Source organism: Salmo salar, chromosome 05 (assembly GCF_965601325.2).
Source record: "Salmo salar chromosome 05, fSalSal1, whole genome shotgun sequence".
In the NCBI taxonomy this organism is placed as follows: domain Eukaryota; kingdom Metazoa; phylum Chordata; class Actinopteri; order Salmoniformes; family Salmonidae; genus Salmo; species Salmo salar.
Genome location: NC_138295.1, coordinates 83,581,209 through 83,600,327, shown reverse-complemented (window position 1 = coordinate 83,600,327; position 19,119 = coordinate 83,581,209). Strand labels below are relative to the sequence as shown.

Genomic DNA, 19,119 nt, shown 5'->3' with positions numbered 1-19,119 from the left:
CACATATGCATCCCATGTGGCACTCTGTTTCCTATATAGTGCACTACTTTGTACTTTTTTTGTGCCATTTGAGACATAGTCATACACTTAAGTACGACAGTGAACAGAGTACAGAGACGGCCTTTTACAATAGGGCACAACTGATCTTAATGTTCCAGTACGTTACAAATCATATCAAATCACTCCTTACTCCTTACGGTGCCATTAAAAATAGTTGCAAGAACTGCAAATTGGACCAAAGGTTAAGGCTTAGAAATTCCTCTTGTGTCTTTATAATATAAAAGGTTATTGGTCCATTAAAAGCAGCCATATGGAAGGTTCATGGTCAGTACAGGACTCAAGGATTCTCAGAAGTTCTATGTATAGTTGACATACCATGTGCCATGAGAAAAAAAGGCCATCAATCAACTTTAATATCTCTAACAAATACAACCTTCCTCACTTTCCTCCCAGCTAATGCTCCTTTAGGGGTGAGCTTCAGGTACTGTATGTCCGTTGCAATAACAGCAGTGAAATGGGTATGATTGTGGTGTTCAGTTGATGTCTACAGTACATACGACCCACAGTGTAACGTACCTCACAGAGACAACAGTATTCTACTGGATGGAGCTCAACAGAGATGCCTCAGGGCAAACAACACACAGTTGCATCGTGTGTGTGTGTGTGTGTGTGTGTGTGTGTGTGTGTGTGTGTGTGTGTGTGTGTGTGTGTGTGTGTGTGTGTGTGTGTGTGTGTGTGTGTGTGTGTGTGTGTGCATGTGTGCGTGTGTGAAAACCCTGCATACAATGTCCTACCACATCCATCCATTCAGATGCTCCTTGGGGCAGCAGGTAGCCTAGCGGTTAAGAGCGTTGGGCCAGTAACTGAAATGTCTCTGGTTTGAATCCCCGAGCCGACTAGGTGAAAAATCTGTCAATGTGCCCTTGAGCAAGGAATGAACCCTAACTGCTCCTGTATGTCGCTCTGGATAAGAGCATCTGCTAAATGACTCAAACGTAAATGCCCTTTCAGTTGAAGACATAATAATAATAATAATAATATGATAATAATAATAATGATAATAATAGTAATAATAATAGTAATAATAATAATGATATGACCAGGACTGGGACCACACTGCAGATAATAACGATATGACCAGGACTGGGCCCACACTGCAGATAATAATGATATGACTAGGACTGGGCCCATACTGCAGATAATAATATGACTAGGACTGGGCCCATACTGCAGATAATAATGATATGACCAGGACTGGGCCCACACTGCAGATAATAATGATATGACTAGGACTGGGCCCACACTGCAGATAATAATGATATGACTAGGACTGGGCCCACACTGCAGATAATAATGATATGACTAGGACTGGGCCCATACTGCAGATAATAATGATATGACTAGGACTGGGCCCACACTGCAGATAATAATGATATGACTAGGACTGGGCCCACACTGCAGATAATAATGATATGACTAGGACTGGGCCCATACTACAGATAATAATGATATGACTAGGACTGGGCCCATACTGCAGATAATAATGACTTGGACCATACTGCTCCCACTCTTGCTTGGCTCTGACTGCACAGCGCAGGCCAGGCCAGGGACCAGAGAAATATGTATCATTTTATCACATGTGACACGTCAACGTTTGGGCTGTCTGTTGAAGCTAATGATTTTTGCTCATCTTTCCCCCCCATCTCTTTCAAAATGATCAAAACTGTATTTGTTAGGGGGTCATATATTAGACTGACACATGGCAGCAATTCGTCTGCTTGGGCGTCTATATAAATGCAATCTCTGGGATTCACACAATTACCCAGGAGTGTGGGATGATCTATTGTCATACAGCAGCGGTCCGCAGCAGATGGCATCAGACCACACTTAGGACTCTACACGCAGTGTAAGAGAACACGCTGGAGGCCTGTTCCCCCTCAGGTCCTCCCAGACACAGCGTGATCCTGCCTCAGATTGTTTATTGCTGGAAACACCAGGGCGGCTCTACTAATTACCCAGCATCCCTTGCCATCCCTCACAGCCCTCCCTCACACTCAGTTTATCACAACTGCAAATGACCACATTCAACAGAGAGCTGTGTGTGTGTGTTTGTGAGTGTGTGCATGTATGTGTGTGTGTGTGTTTGTGTGGTTATGTGTGTGTGTGTGTGTGTGTGTGTTTGTGTGGTTGTGTGTGTGTGTGTGTGTGTGTGTGTGTGTGCTTACACAGTGTTCTCAATCTTCCAGTGCACCATAAGTGTGTGCCCACCCCCCCACTCCGCTTTTGTCAAATCTGGGACATTTTATCCGGGAGTTTGCAAATGCAGTCTGCATTATATTTCACTTGGAGTCATCAGAAAAAAAAGGAGGGGGGAAGTGGGTAGATTTTTCTCTCCCAGTCCAGCATTTCTGTCTGTATATATATGCTGAGGTGCTTGATGAGAAGAAGCCTCAGCAATATTTGGTGTTATTGCGACAGCAGGCTGAGGGACAATATACAGCATTCTCCTTCATCTTTGAGTAATGCTGGCTGTTGCTTTCTTACGGGGGGCTGAAAAAAAGCTCACTATTTCATCAATTAAAGGTGTTTTCCGCCGTACTGTTCCTTGTCTTTTGTGTGCGGTTTCATTTTCAGGATGCTTTAGTCTGTTTAGTCAGGGAGGGAAATGATAAAGTGATTGGGAAATGTGATTTCTGTTGTGTAGGTATTCTCTATGTGGAAGACTGTGTGATTTGATACTTGTAAAACAGACTTGCCTTTCTTAATTGCCCCTGAGGGGATAAATAAAGTTGTATTGAATTTAACTTAATTTAATTGGATTGGTGAGATTTCATATAGATCTGTAAACTGTGTAACTGCTTTAATTAAAGTTATTTAAAGGAAAGACAAAGCTTTAAAATGCTCTTTGTCTTGCTTTCTGATGAGACGGTTTCTTTGGGTTAAACGGTGTGACACCAATTATTTCCAATGGATCAAAGGGCTAGGACTCTCTAGAGAAGTATGTTTTTACAAAACATAAACAAACTCCAACTAAGGTAAATGCTCCTTTTCTCCCTCTCCTCTCCCTTCTTCTCCCTCTCCCTTCCTCTCCTCTCCCTTCTTCTCCTCTCCCTTCCTCTCCTCTCCCCCACTCCCTACCTCTCCTCTCCCTTCCTCTCCTCTCCCCCACTCCCTACCTCTCCTCTCCCTTCCTCTCCTCTCTCACTCTCCCTTCATTTCCTCTCCCTTCCTCTCCTCTCCTCTCCCTTCCTCTCCTCTCCCTTCTTCTCCCCTCCCTTCCTCACTTCAGCTCTCCTCTTTCATCCTCTCTCTGCCCCCTCTCCCTTCCTCTCCGCTCCCTTCTTCTTCCCCTCCCTTCATCATTTCACCTCTCCTCTCCCTTCCCTTCCCTTCTTCTCCCCCTCCCTTTCCTCACCTCTCCACTCCACTCCCTTCCTCTCTTCTCCCTTCCTCCCTTCCTCACTTCTTCTCCCCCTCCCTTCCTCACTTCACCTCTCCTCTCTCTTCCTCTCCTCTTCTCTCCTCCTGTAACCCTCATCCTCCTCTCCTCCCCACAGGCCTCTGTCCCCCCTCAGCCTCTCTCTCTCTGTGACAGGACATTCTCCATCTGCTTGCAGGCAGTGTGTACTGGGGAAGCAGCAGCAGCTGCAGAGCCTGCCTGCCTAGTCCCTTTCCTAGCCCCTCTCCTGCCTTCTGCCATCACACACACACACAGGCACCAGCTGGGCACCGTCACCATCCCTGCCACCTCAGCCTCCCCTCCACTGCTAGGCCTGCCTGACTGTCACCTTCACATGTTACCTCACCTGACGGTGTCAATTAAAACTAACAATTCATCTGTCAGCAACAAATCCCTAAAAAGGATTGATGTGATATATTGTTTAAGAGTTTAGAGGAGCTTACAGTAGCAGTACCAGAGGTGAGCTGCCAGAGCTGTACAGCAGAAGTTTCAGCACACAAGTCACCAGTGGTGTCATGTAGCCTGTAGTATAGATCTGAACTTTGCACTGATAGAATCCTAGAAAATGTCCTGATAATTACGTGTGGAATCACAGTACAACAAGCAGGTGAGCTTCAAAGAGCATCCTATCTAGCGTGGAACCTACACATGGACCTAAACGCCTACAGGTAGTGATGTTGCAGTGCAGCTGGTGAATGTACTCTTTAATTGGACATCCTTGAGCCTCTGAAGGTAATTGCTCATATGTTTCTTTTTGATTAGCGAATCCAGATGTTGAACAATACTAGAGGGTCCTTAAACTGCCCAGCTCTCCAAAGTAGGACATCATGCAAGTCCTGACAAACACACAGGTGCAACCTTTGGGGAAGTAGGCTTTAGTTAGGTTTAGGTTTAGTTAGGTGTAGGTTTAGTTAGGTTTAGGTTTAGTTAGGTTTAGGTTTAGGTTTAGTTAGGTGTAGGTTTAGTTAGGTGTAGGTTTAGTTAATACAGTAGGCATATATACAGTATATGCGCATGGCGTGACATCTAACATATTCATTCTATCTAACATATTCATTCTATTTAACATATTCATTCTATTTAACATATTCATTCTATCTAACATATTCATTCTATCTAACATACACATTCTATCTAACATATTCATTCTATCTAACATATTCATTCCCTCTAACATATTCATTCTATCTAACATATTCATTCCCTCTAACTTACTCATTCTATCTAACTTATACAGATATTTGATGGATGGATGCTTTATTGATTAGTGGTGCTGCTGTGTCACAATGCAAACTCAGAATGAAAGCACCTGGGATATTTAGTATTAAAGTTAACCATGAACCCATAATGATCATATGAACATGACAAGAGATACATTATTCATTGTCTAACAGTTGATTTCGTAGAGACCAAAAGCCTTTAGGCTATACACGGTATGGTAATTACGGGGTGAACAGTAGTTACAATTCTTCAAAGAAATGATATGTCATCATAAAATTGCAGGAGAATGTGCACGCATTGCAAAGCTGGAAAGAATCTCCATTCAAAACCGTGAGAAAGTGCTGAATAAAATACAATGCGTTGCATGTAAGCAGGTGCGATGTAAGCCTAGTTTCAATTGATACAGAAAGACTTGAAATAAAACAATCATTTCCATTCTTATCTCCAAAGAACATGATGGTGAGATCCTTACAAATAAAATGAGATGGGGAGATGAGAAGCCGCCTATATAAATAATTATATCCCAATGTTGCTCCCCAGAGATTTCTGATGGATTAAATGAAGCACTTCCATGTCCATCTCCCACCTGATCGCAGCGCCGTATAAATCCCAACAGCTGATCAACTGTCTCCAGACACCAAGCACAGAACACAGAGACAGGCTGCAGCAACAGTGAGAAAGAGAGAGAGAGCAAGAGATAGAGAAAGAGAGAGAGAGAAAGAGAGAGAAAGAGAGAGAGAGAGAGAGAGAGAGAGAGAGAGAGAGAGAGGGAGAGAGAGAGAGAGAGAGAGAGAGAGAGAGAGAGAGAGAGAGGTGGAGCGGAGCGGTGACGGTCCATCAACGGACATTAATATATTTCAGCCAAATGTAAATAGGCTACCAATCAGAGTTGGAAATAATTGGAAAGCAATAAATAACGCTGACAAGTGCTGCCCATTTTTTGTTGCACTCTTACAGTACAGCAGCTTCTCTCGTGTTTTTTTTGCATTCTCCTCTATTGGCACGCGGGAGAAAGAGGCGCACTCTGCAGGGTGCTTTCCGCTCGCTCCTCCGTCTTGCGCGAGCCTCTGAGAGGGAGCTATCCAGTGCTGAAGTTGCATTTCTTCCCTTCGCAAGACACGGCATTGCAGGTAGAACAGAGAAACCTAAGCACTACGGGTTGGCTGGGGGTTTGTTTGACTGACTGGGTGTCTGATACTCTACGCAGCCAGGCATCCAAAGCTCAGCCTTAAATATCCAGCTCTACATTGGCGTTGCATGAGGACAGTAACCCTGCCCTGGACGGTCGTTGTTTCGGTGCAGCACCAGAAACATGCCAAGGTCTTTCCTGGTTAAAAAGGTGAAGCTTGATGATTTTTCATCCAGTGATTTTGAGAGTTCTTATGGACGATCCAGGACCGACCTCAGTCTACGGATTCACGATAAAGGTAAATATATAAACATTATTTGTCATTTGGAATGTTGATTTTGTTATATATATATTTTGCTTATTATGCACGGTGTCTTTTTTTGCCAGGTTTGCACGTTTTTGCGCTTCATTCATGACTCAATCTGATTCCATTGTTATATTAGTTTTGACAAACACACCTACCTATACATTTGTAGTCTAATTCTAGCCTGTATGTTTTGAAACAAACCAATTGAATGTGGAAATAGCCTATCGCACCTAGCCTACTCGGAGCATGGGGAGGAATGATGCTTGTGATGCTGATGCAAAACTTCTCCACAACCCACAAGTGTGCATCATATGTCTACACTTAGGCACCAGCATGTACACAAGAGATTGTATCGCACCTATATTACCCGTTATGCCTTGGAACACTGTTGATTAGCCCTATTATTTAGACATGATGTCAGTCAGAAGGCTGAATCATATTTCATGATGATGTGTAAACTAGCCTATCCATCGCTTCAGACCGGCGGTATAATGTAGCCTAATCATCTCAGTAGGTTATGTTGTTAAATTATGTTTATTCTCACTGTGTGTAATTGGCAACTATAGGTTAACGCATAAAAGGGTCGTGCTTCCAGATAAATAAAAACGTTAAAGACTCGCCTAAAGCGTAATAAACTGCATAGGACGCATAGGCTTTGGTGATAACGTGCTGTAGCCGATTTCAAGTGGAAAAGTGCTTCCTGTAGCTTGTTGCATCTATTAAGCAGATTGTTCCCACTTGAAGAATCCCCACGCGACAATGAGTAATTGAATTAAGATCTTGTTATTTTTCACACCAGGGTACATTAGTGACTACATCAGCCCGTCTGTCTACGATGGAGAAAGCGACGGTGCCATTAAAGTTCCCTCTCCGGAGCCACTCTACGATGGCATCCACAGCGACTACGGCGCCCCGGACTCAGACCAGCCTGACAGTCCGCAGTCGGACGTCACCTCCGGCTACATCAACGGGGACACCGCGGTGAGTGATTGCTACACGGTGGACGCGTTTTACATCACGGACGGAAGGTCACGGAGGAAAGTAATCAGCAGCCCCAGCAGCAGGAGCATACAGCGTCACACATGCAACGAATGTGGGAAAACCTACGCCACGTCTTCCAACCTGAGTAGGCATAAGCAGACCCACCGGAGCCTGGACAGCAAGATGGCCAAGAAGTGCGCAACCTGTGGGAAAGTGTACGTGTCCATGCCAGCAATGGCCATGCACCTGCTCACCCATGACCTCAAGCACAAGTGTGACATCTGTGGCAAAGCTTTCAGCAGACCTTGGCTACTGCAGGGCCACATGAGGTCACACACGGGCGAGAAGCCCTTTGGGTGTGCACACTGCGGAAAAGCGTTCGCAGACCGCTCCAACCTGCGCGCGCATATGCAGACTCACTCCGCTTTCAAGCATTTCAAATGCAAACGGTGCGACAAGACCTTCGCTCTCAAGTCCTACCTGAATAAGCACTACGAGTCCGCGTGCTTCAAAGGCGCGTTCTCGCCCTTGAGTCCTGATCTCGATGACTCTCCATGACGTCCACATTAAAAGTGCAGACAAAACATTATATTTTTGGTTGACTAATTCTGCCAAACCTTTCCTAAAATCCACCTCAACTTCCAGTGGAACCACAATAATAGCACAATTTTTCTGTATTCTCCTTGAAATCCACCCGAAGGAATTACTGATGATCTTCGCATGCACTTAAAAATCCTCTTCCTCCTCCAGTCACGTGGATAGAATATACCTTCCACCGCGCGTAAATATGAACTCATATATTTTGAAATTTGACGAAGATGACAATACTGGATTGCTCCAAACAAAAGTCGAACATTTTAATGTTGGATAATAATGTACTGCTGCAACTGACCATACTCTCCGTTGAGGTAAATGCCATTTATGTTTGTATTAATTAATTAATCTATTTATTTATTTATGTATTTATTTATTTATCTATTTATACATTAGGCTATTTATATGTATTTGTTTATATGGTTTGTCTGACTTACTGGTCTGTTTTTATTTGATACCACTACCTATTCTTTGCACTTTAATGTGTGAATTTGCCAACCTCTCATGAACAGGCCAAAGCGTTTGTCACTTATTCTTCATTTACTACCATTTTAAATGATTGCATGCAAAAATGAAATCTATGCCAATATCACAAGCTTAGGATTTTTTTCTTCTCCAAAATCTAGATAGTATCTGTTGGCAATATTTCTCTTGAAGCCACATGACGAATTATAAAGCAATAATCACTTAATGCATGGTATTTTTGAAAATGATTATGAACTATTACCTACTGTATAGCAGTTTTTAAAATCAGGTATGTTTTACTCCAGTACGCATCTATAGTCATACAAAAAAATACAACATCAGGGAAAATGGCAATGTAGTGTTAGTGAATGAACAAGAAAACGACCACATCCTCTTTTCCTCTAACGTCATGCATTGCCTGCCTCTTATTTCAACAGTAGTGTTAGGATGGTAGGCTTGTAGTCCTTCAGCTCCCAGCATCTCAGAACATGTATCCAAATCTACAGGGCACACATTAAGGTCATACAAAGGTCAAACACCTTCTGGGTCCCCAATAGCACCCTATATTCTATATAGAGCCCTGTGGGCTGTGGCCAAAACTAGTGCACTATATAGGGAATAGGGTGTTATTTTGGGATGAAAAACACTGGAACCCACTATTGACTTAAGGTGGGCAAACTTTGCACTGCATCCACACTCAGCTTGATGGACAAGATGCCTTTCTTTAACCTCATTGGTGTGCCACAGATTTGTCTATAAAAAGCACTTCATTTACACCTTAAAAAGTAGCACAATGAACCTAGAGATTCAGGTAGAAAAAACAAGAACTCGTATTAGCCTGACCTCTGTTTTGTATTTCCAATAAAGAATGAATTAATAATAATTTATTGCAAGAGGCTTTGTAAATAATCCTTTGGATTGAACATTTTTACAGCTGTAAAGAATTAAACAAACCTTATTTCAGGAGATATCTGGAGGGAGGAAAATGTCCTTTCCAGTCAGTATTCATATGATGTAAGCACAAGACACAACAAGGCATTGTCACTTCATAATAAAGAATAATATTAACAAAATCTCTTGTCTGTCTGTTAGTCACTTGTTTTTATTTGTTTGTATCAAATTTCACAATGTATACTATATCACTTTATTAGCCTATATTATATCTTCAAGCATTTGAATCAAAAGTTGAAAGATAATCCTCAGAGTAAAGCATGTCTTCATCATCCTATAGGAAACAGTGCTGTACATGACCTTGTGTTTTAACCATCATCCTTACTACTGTACTGCTCAGAGAGAGAGGGAGAAAGAGAGAGAGAGAGGGAGAGGGAGAGGGGGAGAGAGGAGGGGAAGAGGGAGAAAGAGGGGAGGGAGAGAGAGGGGAGGGAGAGAGAGATGGGGAGAGAGAGTGAGAGAGGAAGAGAGGGAGCAAGAGAGAGAGAGAGAGAGAGAGAGAGAGAGAGACAGAGAGAGCGAGAGAGAGAGAGCGAGACAGAGAGAGCGAGAGTGAGAGAGAGCTACTTGGGTGGCTGCAGCTACTGTAGCATAAGTCAGATGAGGCCATGTAGCCCTTTGAGGGGGCTAAAAGACATTTAATTCCTCATAGATAACCCTTATCACTTGATAGCTCTCTTGACTGCATTTAGAATCAGGTCTATGACCTCAAAATGGATAGACAATTTCCTGGGAAGTCAAATTACAATTTTGGCTGTGAACTTGCTGACACTTACTGAATGAGGGACAAGATAACACTAATTTCTGACATTCTGGTTCAAGGTATTCTGTAATCAGATGTGTGGACATGATTGGTTAACTCTTGACGGCTACCAATAATGTCAATGTACAATACATTTAAAAATGCCATTAGAAGTGCTGCTTTGACTTGAAAATGTAAGCCACTGATTGACAGACATTATACATTTCACATTATGGATGCAGTCAATGACCTCAGAAATAGGAAAACAATGTCTGTCTCTGTCGTGACCATGGTGATCTGTGCAGGCGGCGGGATAGCTGTTGAATTGCTATATTCAGGTGGAGTGAAACTCTTAGTAGACAGGTGGGGAGAAAGGGAGCCTGCCTGATCATATGTGTTTTTCGATTGACGCATGACATTGTAACTGGTCAACTTGTTATGCATCACTCTTCCTGCTCCCCCCTCTCTCGATATGGTTGAGCTGCACTTCCCTTGTTCATTTATTTGACCTCATCCTGACCTTGTTCATCAACTCAATAAATCACATATTCCGGAACAAAAATCCCATGCAACTCCTAGTGGGATCAATTCTGCTCTACGGAGGCTCAGGCCCCGATTTCATCAATTTATCAGGAATCATTATAATCTGTTTCTTTAGATGGCCTACGCAGCTTTTATCAGGAATTATTATAATCTGTTTCATTAGATGGCCTACACAGGTTTTATCAGGAATTATTATAATCTGCTTCATTAGATGGCCTACACAGGTTTTATCAGGAATTATTATAATCTGTTTCATTAGATGGCCTACACAGCTTTTATCAGGAATTATTATAATCTGTTTCATTAGATGGCCTACACAGCTTTTATCAGGAATTATTATAATCTGCTTCATTAGATGGCCTACACAGCTTTTATCAGGAATTATTATAATCTGTTTCATTAGATGGCCTACTGCTTCATTAGATGGCCTACGCAGGTTTTATCAGGAATCATTATAATCTGTTTCATTAGATGGCCTACGCAGCTTTTATCAGGAATTATTATAATCTGTTTCATTAGATGGCCTACGCAGCTTTTATCAGGAATTATTATAATCTGTTTCATTAGATGGCCTACGCAGGTTTTATCAGGAATCATTATAATCTGTTTCATTAGATGGCCTACGCAGGTTTTATCAGGAATCATTATAATCTGCTTCATTAGATGGCCTATGCAGACTGGGGTCTCAGGAGCTCCTGGGTTATTGTTCTATAGCAGGAGTATGAATCCGACCCAAATGGCACCCTATTCCCTATATAGGGCACTACATTTGACCACAGCCCATTTGTCCCTGGTCAAAAGTAGTGCACCATTAAGGGAATAGGGTGCCATTTGGAACGTATCCTATATCAGTACAATGCATTAGTCCACAGGAGAGCTGTAGTTGTACTGGGTTTCTCTCACACCTTGGTTGGTCTGTTGGCTTCCTACATCCCTCTACCGTCACTGCAGTTTAATGTCAGACTGCCACTCCCCTGGGCAGCACTTAGGCCCATGCAGGCAGACGGCTGAATAGTACAGTAGGCTTGTCTTCATGCTAACGGCCTTACCTTGCAGAAAGACAGGTGGTCTGCTGAGTTCCATGTCCATCCCTTGTTTGCTGTTGATGGTGTGAGTGATACTGACCACTAACAGAGAAATGTGTAACAGTACAGTTTTGTTTGACGGGATTCTAAAGGTAATCTACTAGTCCAGCCACGGCAACAGACAACAGCATCTCTGCCTGTTGATTTATCCTGCTATTTGTCGAATCCATCTGTTAGAGATCGACATCAACTGGTGTGACACTTGTACAACACACAAGTGGTTTTATAAAGCCTCCCCAATGTGCATGTCTCTCCACATACAAACCAGATTCCACATGGCTAGGTAAAGGTATCCTATAACAGTCTCTGTAGGCAGGCAGCATGCAGGAGTGCATCACAGCACCAGATAGCTACAAGTTGGAGCAACAGACAGACAGACGGTGAATAGTGCCCCCTCAGAATGCATTAGTGCTGATTGGTGAGGACGTGGTGAAAAGCGCTGCTTTCAGACATGGGTCCTGCGTCCCAAATGGCACCCTATTCCCGACCTATATACAGTAGTGCACTGAGTCCTATGGGCCCTGGTCACAAGTAGTGCACTATGTAGGGAATAGGGTGCCGTTTGGGGCACACACGTGGTGGGTTCATCGTCACTTGGCTGAGAGGGATACTGCTTTGCCACCTCATAGCTCTGACTAAGAGACCGGTGGTGAGACAGAGAGCCCTTAAGCCTGTTCAGTTAACAAACAGTCCAGGATAGAAGGAACTGGTGACGCATGTTGCTGGCACGGAGGTTTGTTTCTGTAGACCAACACTAAGAGTGGGTGGGAGGAGGACAACAGTCAGTGCTTTCACTCAACAGAAGCTTGGAAGGAATGGCCACAAACAACCAATAACTATGTGTGCTTGCCAGAAAAACCAAACATCCACAACGAGCGAGAAGATAATGACGGAAATAATTTATGAAGCTATCAATCATTTATAATAAGCTTTGAGTTTTGAGATACTTTTTCAGCTGGGCTGACTCCTGCTTGTGCTGTAGCTAGGCAAATATTTTCAGGCGGAAGAATGTGTTTCAGGGGAGGTGGGGAAAGAGGAGGTGAGGGGAGCTCGCTCTGACCCAGATTGGCTGACATGCAGCTGAGGCAGCTTCCACCGTACAGGCAGCAGGAGCACAGCACACCACAGTACATTTTTAATAGCAACCACTTGAACACTGGCACTTAAAGGACAGTGGAGCTTCTGTTGCCGTGTGTAGTTGAACCTCCACTGTCTAATCATGCGTGCTTGTCTGTTAAATGGTTGGCTCCTAATTGTATTATTTCTGGACTGCTATGTGTTGTTACTGGCGGTTTGGGAGGTTGTTTAGGTTGGTCATGATGTGATACTGTTTCCTGCTGTTCATGCCTGTTGCTCTGATCTTGTGTTTGATACAGCCAACTGAAACTACTTCAAATCTGATGAGGTCACAGAGAAGAACTCCAGTTTGCCCTGCATTTGATATGCAGAAGTCCCCAGATTCTGATATATAGAGAGTTGGGTCAATGCGGTTTCTGTCTGAGCAGTCCAGGAGCACCACCTTCTCCCCCATAGCCGCTGCTAAGTGATACTTTGTTTATGACGATGTCCAGTGAATGTGGAATGTGTTGACACCACAACACAGACCAGACTTGGATACACATAATCCCAAATGTTAATCCATAAATACGGGTGTTAAATTGGCTGTTCTGTTTCGCTTGTTTACAGCAGGTCATTTAATAGGGAACTGTATTGTTACATCACCAACATTTGGAGAATAAAGGCGCTTACATGGCATCCTTTCTAAAACCTGGCCCAACTCTTTATATATAACTGTCTCTGGAGGTGCCTACTTCTAGACATAAAGGCTGGTTTAGGGTTTAGAGAGTGGCTGGTGCTTTGGTTTCAACCTCTCCTTCCCATTGGAGGAGGGGAATTAAAACATCATGCATATTCAGTGGGAACGAATGAGGTTCAGATGGAGGCCCTCCACCTGCCTTTGATCTAAACGGGTGGGCATAATGCAGCGCAGATCTTTGGGTTGAAACCACTGGAGTTGAGTTGCGGCGGGCGGGCGGGTCGGCACAAGAGAAGGTCTAGTGACTGGGAGCTATTTCATCTCCATCCCACTGACTGCATTTCACTGAACCGACCGTCGTGTTGTCAGAATGTCAAGTGATCCCTGATCATGGGCTGTAACTACAGTCATAGCCTACAGTCATCGATACGTCCCAAATGGCACCCTATTCCCTACATAGGGCACTACTTCTGCACTGTACAGTGACTAGTGTACCATTTGGGATGCAGGTATGGCTTCCTCACTATGAAGAGATGTTCTCGTAATCAGTGACCATTTCAGCCGTTCAGGCAGGTTATTGGGCACAGTATGCAGCCTGAGGCTTTACAAAATACCTTTTTGTTTTAGGAATTCAGACCCAAGGTAATTATATGAATTATGTCATGTGCCCGATGTTTCAGGGTAAACATGTGTTTAACAAGGTCAGTGTTGGTGACTGGGAACATCCTGAAAATCTATTCTGCAGTGATATAATATGTCATTCAGTGTGATTCACATCTCCACTTTGGAGTCAGACATGGAACCACTGAGAAGTGAGCACAGTAGAAGATATCATAGGACCTCTTTACAGGAACAGTGACATTCAAACCAATGTGTTGGTCTTTGACCAGAAAAAAGCCCTCATCCTAACACGTCTTTGGATGTGAGATGAAGGACCTGCAGCGATGTTTTTCAGGTCTCCCATGGCTGCTTCTGAGTTACACTCCTGCGTGGTTAGGAGTCAGGCCCTCAGTCAGGGATCATGACTATCTACACATGGTATGGCCCAGCGGTGTGAACATGGTATGGCCCAGCGGTGTGAACATGGTATGGCCCAGCGGTGTGAACATGGTATGGCCCAGCGGTGTGAACATGGTATGGCCCAGCGGTGTGAACATGGTATGGCCTGCGGTGTGAACATGATATGGCCCAGCGGTGTGAACATGGTATGGCCTGCAGTGTGAACATGGTATGTCCTGCGGTGTGAACATGATATGGCCCAGCGGTGTGAACATGGTATGGCCCAGCGGTGTGAACATGGTATGGCCCAGCGGTGTGAACATGATATGGCCCAGCGGTGTGAACATGGTATGGCCCAGCGGTGTGAACATGATATGGCCCAGCAGTGTGAACATGGTATGGCCCAGCGGTGTGAACATGGTATGGCCTGCGGTGTGAACATGATATGGCCCAGCGGTGTGAACATGGTATAGCCCAGCGGTGTGAACATGGTATGGCCCAGCGGTGTGAACATGGTATAGCCCAGCGGTGTGAACATGGTATGGCCTGCGGTGTGAACATGGTATGGCCCAGCGGTGTGAACATGGTATGGCCCAGCGGTGTGAACATGGTATGTAGAGGACTGTTACACTACTGACAGCCCTGTCGTCTCTCTGTAGAGGACTGTTACTCTACTGACAGGCCTGTCCTCTCTCTGTAGAGGACTGTTACTCTACTGACAGGCCTGTCCTCTCTCTGTAGAGGACTGTTACTCTACTGACAGCCCTGTCCTCTCTCTGTAGAGAACTGTTACTATACTGACAGCCCTGTCCTCTCTCTGTAGAGGACTGTTACTATACTGACAGCCCTGTCCTCTCTCTGTAGAGGACTGTTACTCTACTGACAGCCCTGTCGTCACTCTGTACAGGACTGTTACTCTACTGACAGCCCTGTCCTCTCTCTGTAGAGAACTGTTACTATACTGACAGCCCTGTCCTCTCTCTGTAGAGGACTGTTACTATACTGACAGCCCTGTCCTCTCTCTGTAGAGGACTGTTACTCTACTGACAGCCCTGTCCTCTCTGTGTAGAGGACTGTTACTCTACTGACAGCCCTGTCCTCTCTCTGTAGAGGACTGTTACTCTACTGACAGCCCTGTCCTCTCTCTGTAGAGGACTGTTACTCTACTGACAGCCCTGTCCTCTCTCTGTAGAGGACTGTTACTCTACTGACAGCCCTGTCGTCACTCTGTACAGGACTGTTACTCTACTGACAGCCCTGTCCTCTCTCTGTAGAGGACTGTTACTCTACAGACAGCCCTGAACTCTCTCTGTAGAGGACTGTTACTCTACTGACAGCCCTGTCATCTCTCTGTAGAGGACTGTTACTCTACTGACAGCCCTGTCCTCTCTCTGTAGAGGACTGTTACTCTACTGACAGCGCTGTCCTCTCTCTGTAGAGGACTGTTACTCTACTGACAGCTCTGTCCTCTCTCTGTAGAGGACTGTTACTCTACTGACAGCCCTGTCCTCTCTGTGTAGAGGAATGTTACTCTACTGACAGCCCTGTCCTCTCTGTGTAGAGGACTGTTACTCTACTTACAGCCCTGTCCTCTCTCTGTAGAGGACTGTTACTCTACTGACAGCCCTGTCCTCTCTCTGTAGAGGACTGTTACTCTACTGACAGCCCTGTCCTCTTTGTGTTTCATGTCTCAGATTTTATGTCTCCGTGGTAACCACTAACCAACAGCAGCATCCCAGACAATGCTGAGGGCCACTGTGTGACTGGGATCTCCTATCTGTGGTCTCTGTGCTGCAATCTGAATGGAATGTAATGCAGCACGGTACCGTAGCAGGGCCAGTCTGAATGGAATGCAGCACGGTACCATAAAAGGGCCAGTCTGAATGTAATGCAGCACGGTACCATAGCAGGACCAGTCTGAATGTAATGCAGCACGGTACCATAGCAGGGCCAGTCTGAATGTAATGCAGCACGGTACCATAGCAGTGTCAGTCTGAATGTAATGCAGCACGGTACCATAGCAGGACCAGTCTGAATGTAATACAGCACGGTACCATAGCAGGGTCAGTCTGAATGTAATGCAGCACGGTACCATAGCAGGGCCAGTCTGAATGTAATGCAGCACGGTACCATAGCAGGACCAGTCTGAATGTAATGCAGCACGGTACCATAGCAGGACCAGTCTGAATGGAATGCAGCACGGTAACATAGCAGGACCAGTCTGAATGTAATGCATCACGGTACCATAGCAGGGCCAGTCTGAATGGAATGCAGCACGGTACCACAGCAGGACCAGTCTGAATGGAATGCAGCACGGTACCATAGCAGGGCCAGTCTGAATGTAATGCAGCACGGTACCATAGCAGGACCAGTCTGAATGTAATGCAGCACGGTACCATAGCAGGGCCAGTCTGAATGTAATGCAGCACGGTACCATAGCAGGGCCAGTCTGAATGGAATGCAGCACGGTAACATAGCAGGACCAGTCTGAATGTAATGCAACACGGTACCATAGCAGGACCAGTCTGAATGTAATGCAGCACGGTACCATAGCAGGGTCAGTCTGAATGTAATGCAACACGGTACCATAGCAGGACCAGTCTGAATGTAATGCAGCACGGTACCATAGCAGGACCAGTCTGAATGTAATGCAGCACGGTACCATAGCAGGGCCAGTCTGAATGTAATGCAGCACGGTACCATAGCAGGGTCAGTCTGAATGTAATGCAGTACGGTACCATAGCAGGACCAGTCTGAATGGAATGCATCACGGTACCATAGCAGGGCCAGTCTGAATGGAATGCAGCACGGTACCATAGCAGGACCAGTCTGAATGTAATGCAGCACGGTACCATAGCAGGGTCAGTCTGAATGTAATGCAGCACGGTACCATAGCAGGGTCAGTCTGAATGTAATGCAGCACGGTACCATAGCAGCACCAGTCTGAATGGAATGCAGCACGGTACCATAGCAGGACAAGTCTGAATGTAATGCAACACGGTAACATAGCAGGGCCAGTCTGAATGTAATGCAGCACGGTACCATAGCAGGGCCAGTCTGAATGTAATGCAGCACGGTACCATAGCAGGGCCTGTCTGAATGGAATGCAGCACGGTACCATAGCAGGACCAGTCTGAATGGAATGCAGCACGGTAACATAGCAGGACCAGTCTGAATGTAATGCAGCACGGTACCATAGCAGGGCCAGTCTGAATGTAATGCAGCACGGTACCATAGCAGGACCAGTCTGAATGTAATGCAGCACGGTACCATAGCAGGGTCAATCTGAATGTAATGCAGCACGGTACCATAGCAGGACCAGTCTGAATGGAATGCAGCACGGTACCATAGCAGGACCAGTCTGAATGTAATGCAACACGGTAACATAGCAGGACCAGTCTGAATGTAATGCAGCACGGTAACCTAGCAGGACCAGTCTGAATGTAATGCAGCACGGTACCATAGCAGGGCCAGTCTGAATGTAATGCAGCACGGTACCATAGCTGGGCCAGTCTGAATGTAATGCAGCACGGTACCATAGCAGGACCAGTCTGAATGTAATGCAGCACGGTACCATAGCAGGACCAGTCTGAATGTAATACAGCACGGTACCATAGCAGGGCCAGTCTGAATGTAATGCAACACGGTACCATAGCAGGACCAGTCTGAATGTAATGCAGCACGGTACCATAGCAGGGCCAGTCTGAATGTAATGCAGCACGGTACCATAGCAGGGTCAGTCTGAATGTAATGCAACACGGTACCATAGCAGGACCAGTCTGAATGTAATGATACACGGTACCATAGCAGGACCAGTCTGAATGTAATGCAGCACAGTACCATAGCAGGACATGTCTGAATGTAATGCAGCACGCTACCATAGCAGGACCAGTCTGAATGTAATGCAGCACGGTACCATAGCAGGACCATTCTGAATGTAATGCAACACGGTACCATAGCAGGGCCAGTCTGAATGGAATGCAGTACGATACCATAGCAGGGCCAGTCTGAATGTAATTCAGCACGGTTCCATAGCAGGACCAGTCTGAATGTAATGCAACACGGTACCATAGCAGGGCCAGTCTGAATGTAATGCAGCATGGTACCATAGCAGGGTCAGTCTGAATGTAATGCAACACGGTACCATAGCAGGACCAGTCTGAATGTAATGATACACGGTACCATAGCAGGACCAGTCTGAATGTAATGCAGCACGGTACCATAGCAGGGCCAGATGATTCGATGCAAGCTTAAAGCCAGGTTGAATGAGACTGGAAATCGGCGCTCTCAAGTAACGGTCTGTGTTTGCCCTATCCCACCGTTCCTTCTCCGCTATGCAATCTGGTTTCAGAGCTGGTCATGGGTGTACCTCAGCCACGCTCAAGGTCCTAAACGATATCATAACCGCCATCAGTAAGAGACATTACTGTGCAGCCGTGTTCATCGACCTGGCCAAGGCTTTCGACTCTGTCAATCACCACATTCTTATCGGCAGACTCGACAGCCTTGGTTTCTCAAATGACTGCCTCTACTGGTTCACCAACTACTTCTCTGATAGAGTTCAGTGTGTCAAATCGGAGGGCCTGTTGTCCGGACCTCTGGCAGTCTCTATGGGTGTGCCACAGGGTTCAATTCTCAGGCCGACTCTCTTCTCTGTATACATCAATGATGTTGCTCTTGCTGCTAGGGATTCTCTGGTCCACCTCTACGCAGACGACACCATTCTGTATACTTCTGGTCCCTCTTTGGACACTGTGTTAATTAACCTCCAGACGAGCTTCAATGCCATACAACTCTCCTTCCGTGGCCTCCAACTGCTCTTAAACGCAAGTAAAACTAAATGCATGCTATTCAATCGATCACTGCCCGCACCTGCTCGCCCGTCC

General features: G+C 45.3%; 1 protein-coding gene across 1 annotated transcript; it reads left to right on the top strand.

Moving 5' to 3' along the window:
- The first annotated feature begins 5,450 nt into the window (after positions 1 to 5,450).
- Positions 5,451 to 9,193, top strand: LOC106573706 (transcriptional repressor scratch 1). The gene is made up of 2 exons (XM_014149004.3): positions 5,451 to 6,108; positions 6,917 to 9,193. Exons 1-2 carry the CDS (start codon positions 5,994 to 5,996, stop codon positions 7,654 to 7,656), a joined length of 855 nt encoding a protein of 284 aa, XP_014004479.1. The 5' UTR covers positions 5,451 to 5,993; the 3' UTR covers positions 7,657 to 9,193.
- Positions 9,194 to 19,119: the final 9,926 nt, after the last annotated feature.

Excerpts from the sequence above, each read along its gene's own strand:
- LOC106573706 (XM_014149004.3), top strand. The coding sequence starts at position 5,994 with ATGCCAAGGTCTTTCCTGGTTAAAAAGGTGAAGCTTGATGATTTTTCA. Across the intron at positions 6,109-6,916 it reads TCTACGGATTCACGATAAAG|GGTACATTAGTGACTACATC; the intron begins GTAAATATATAA and ends TTTTCACACCAG.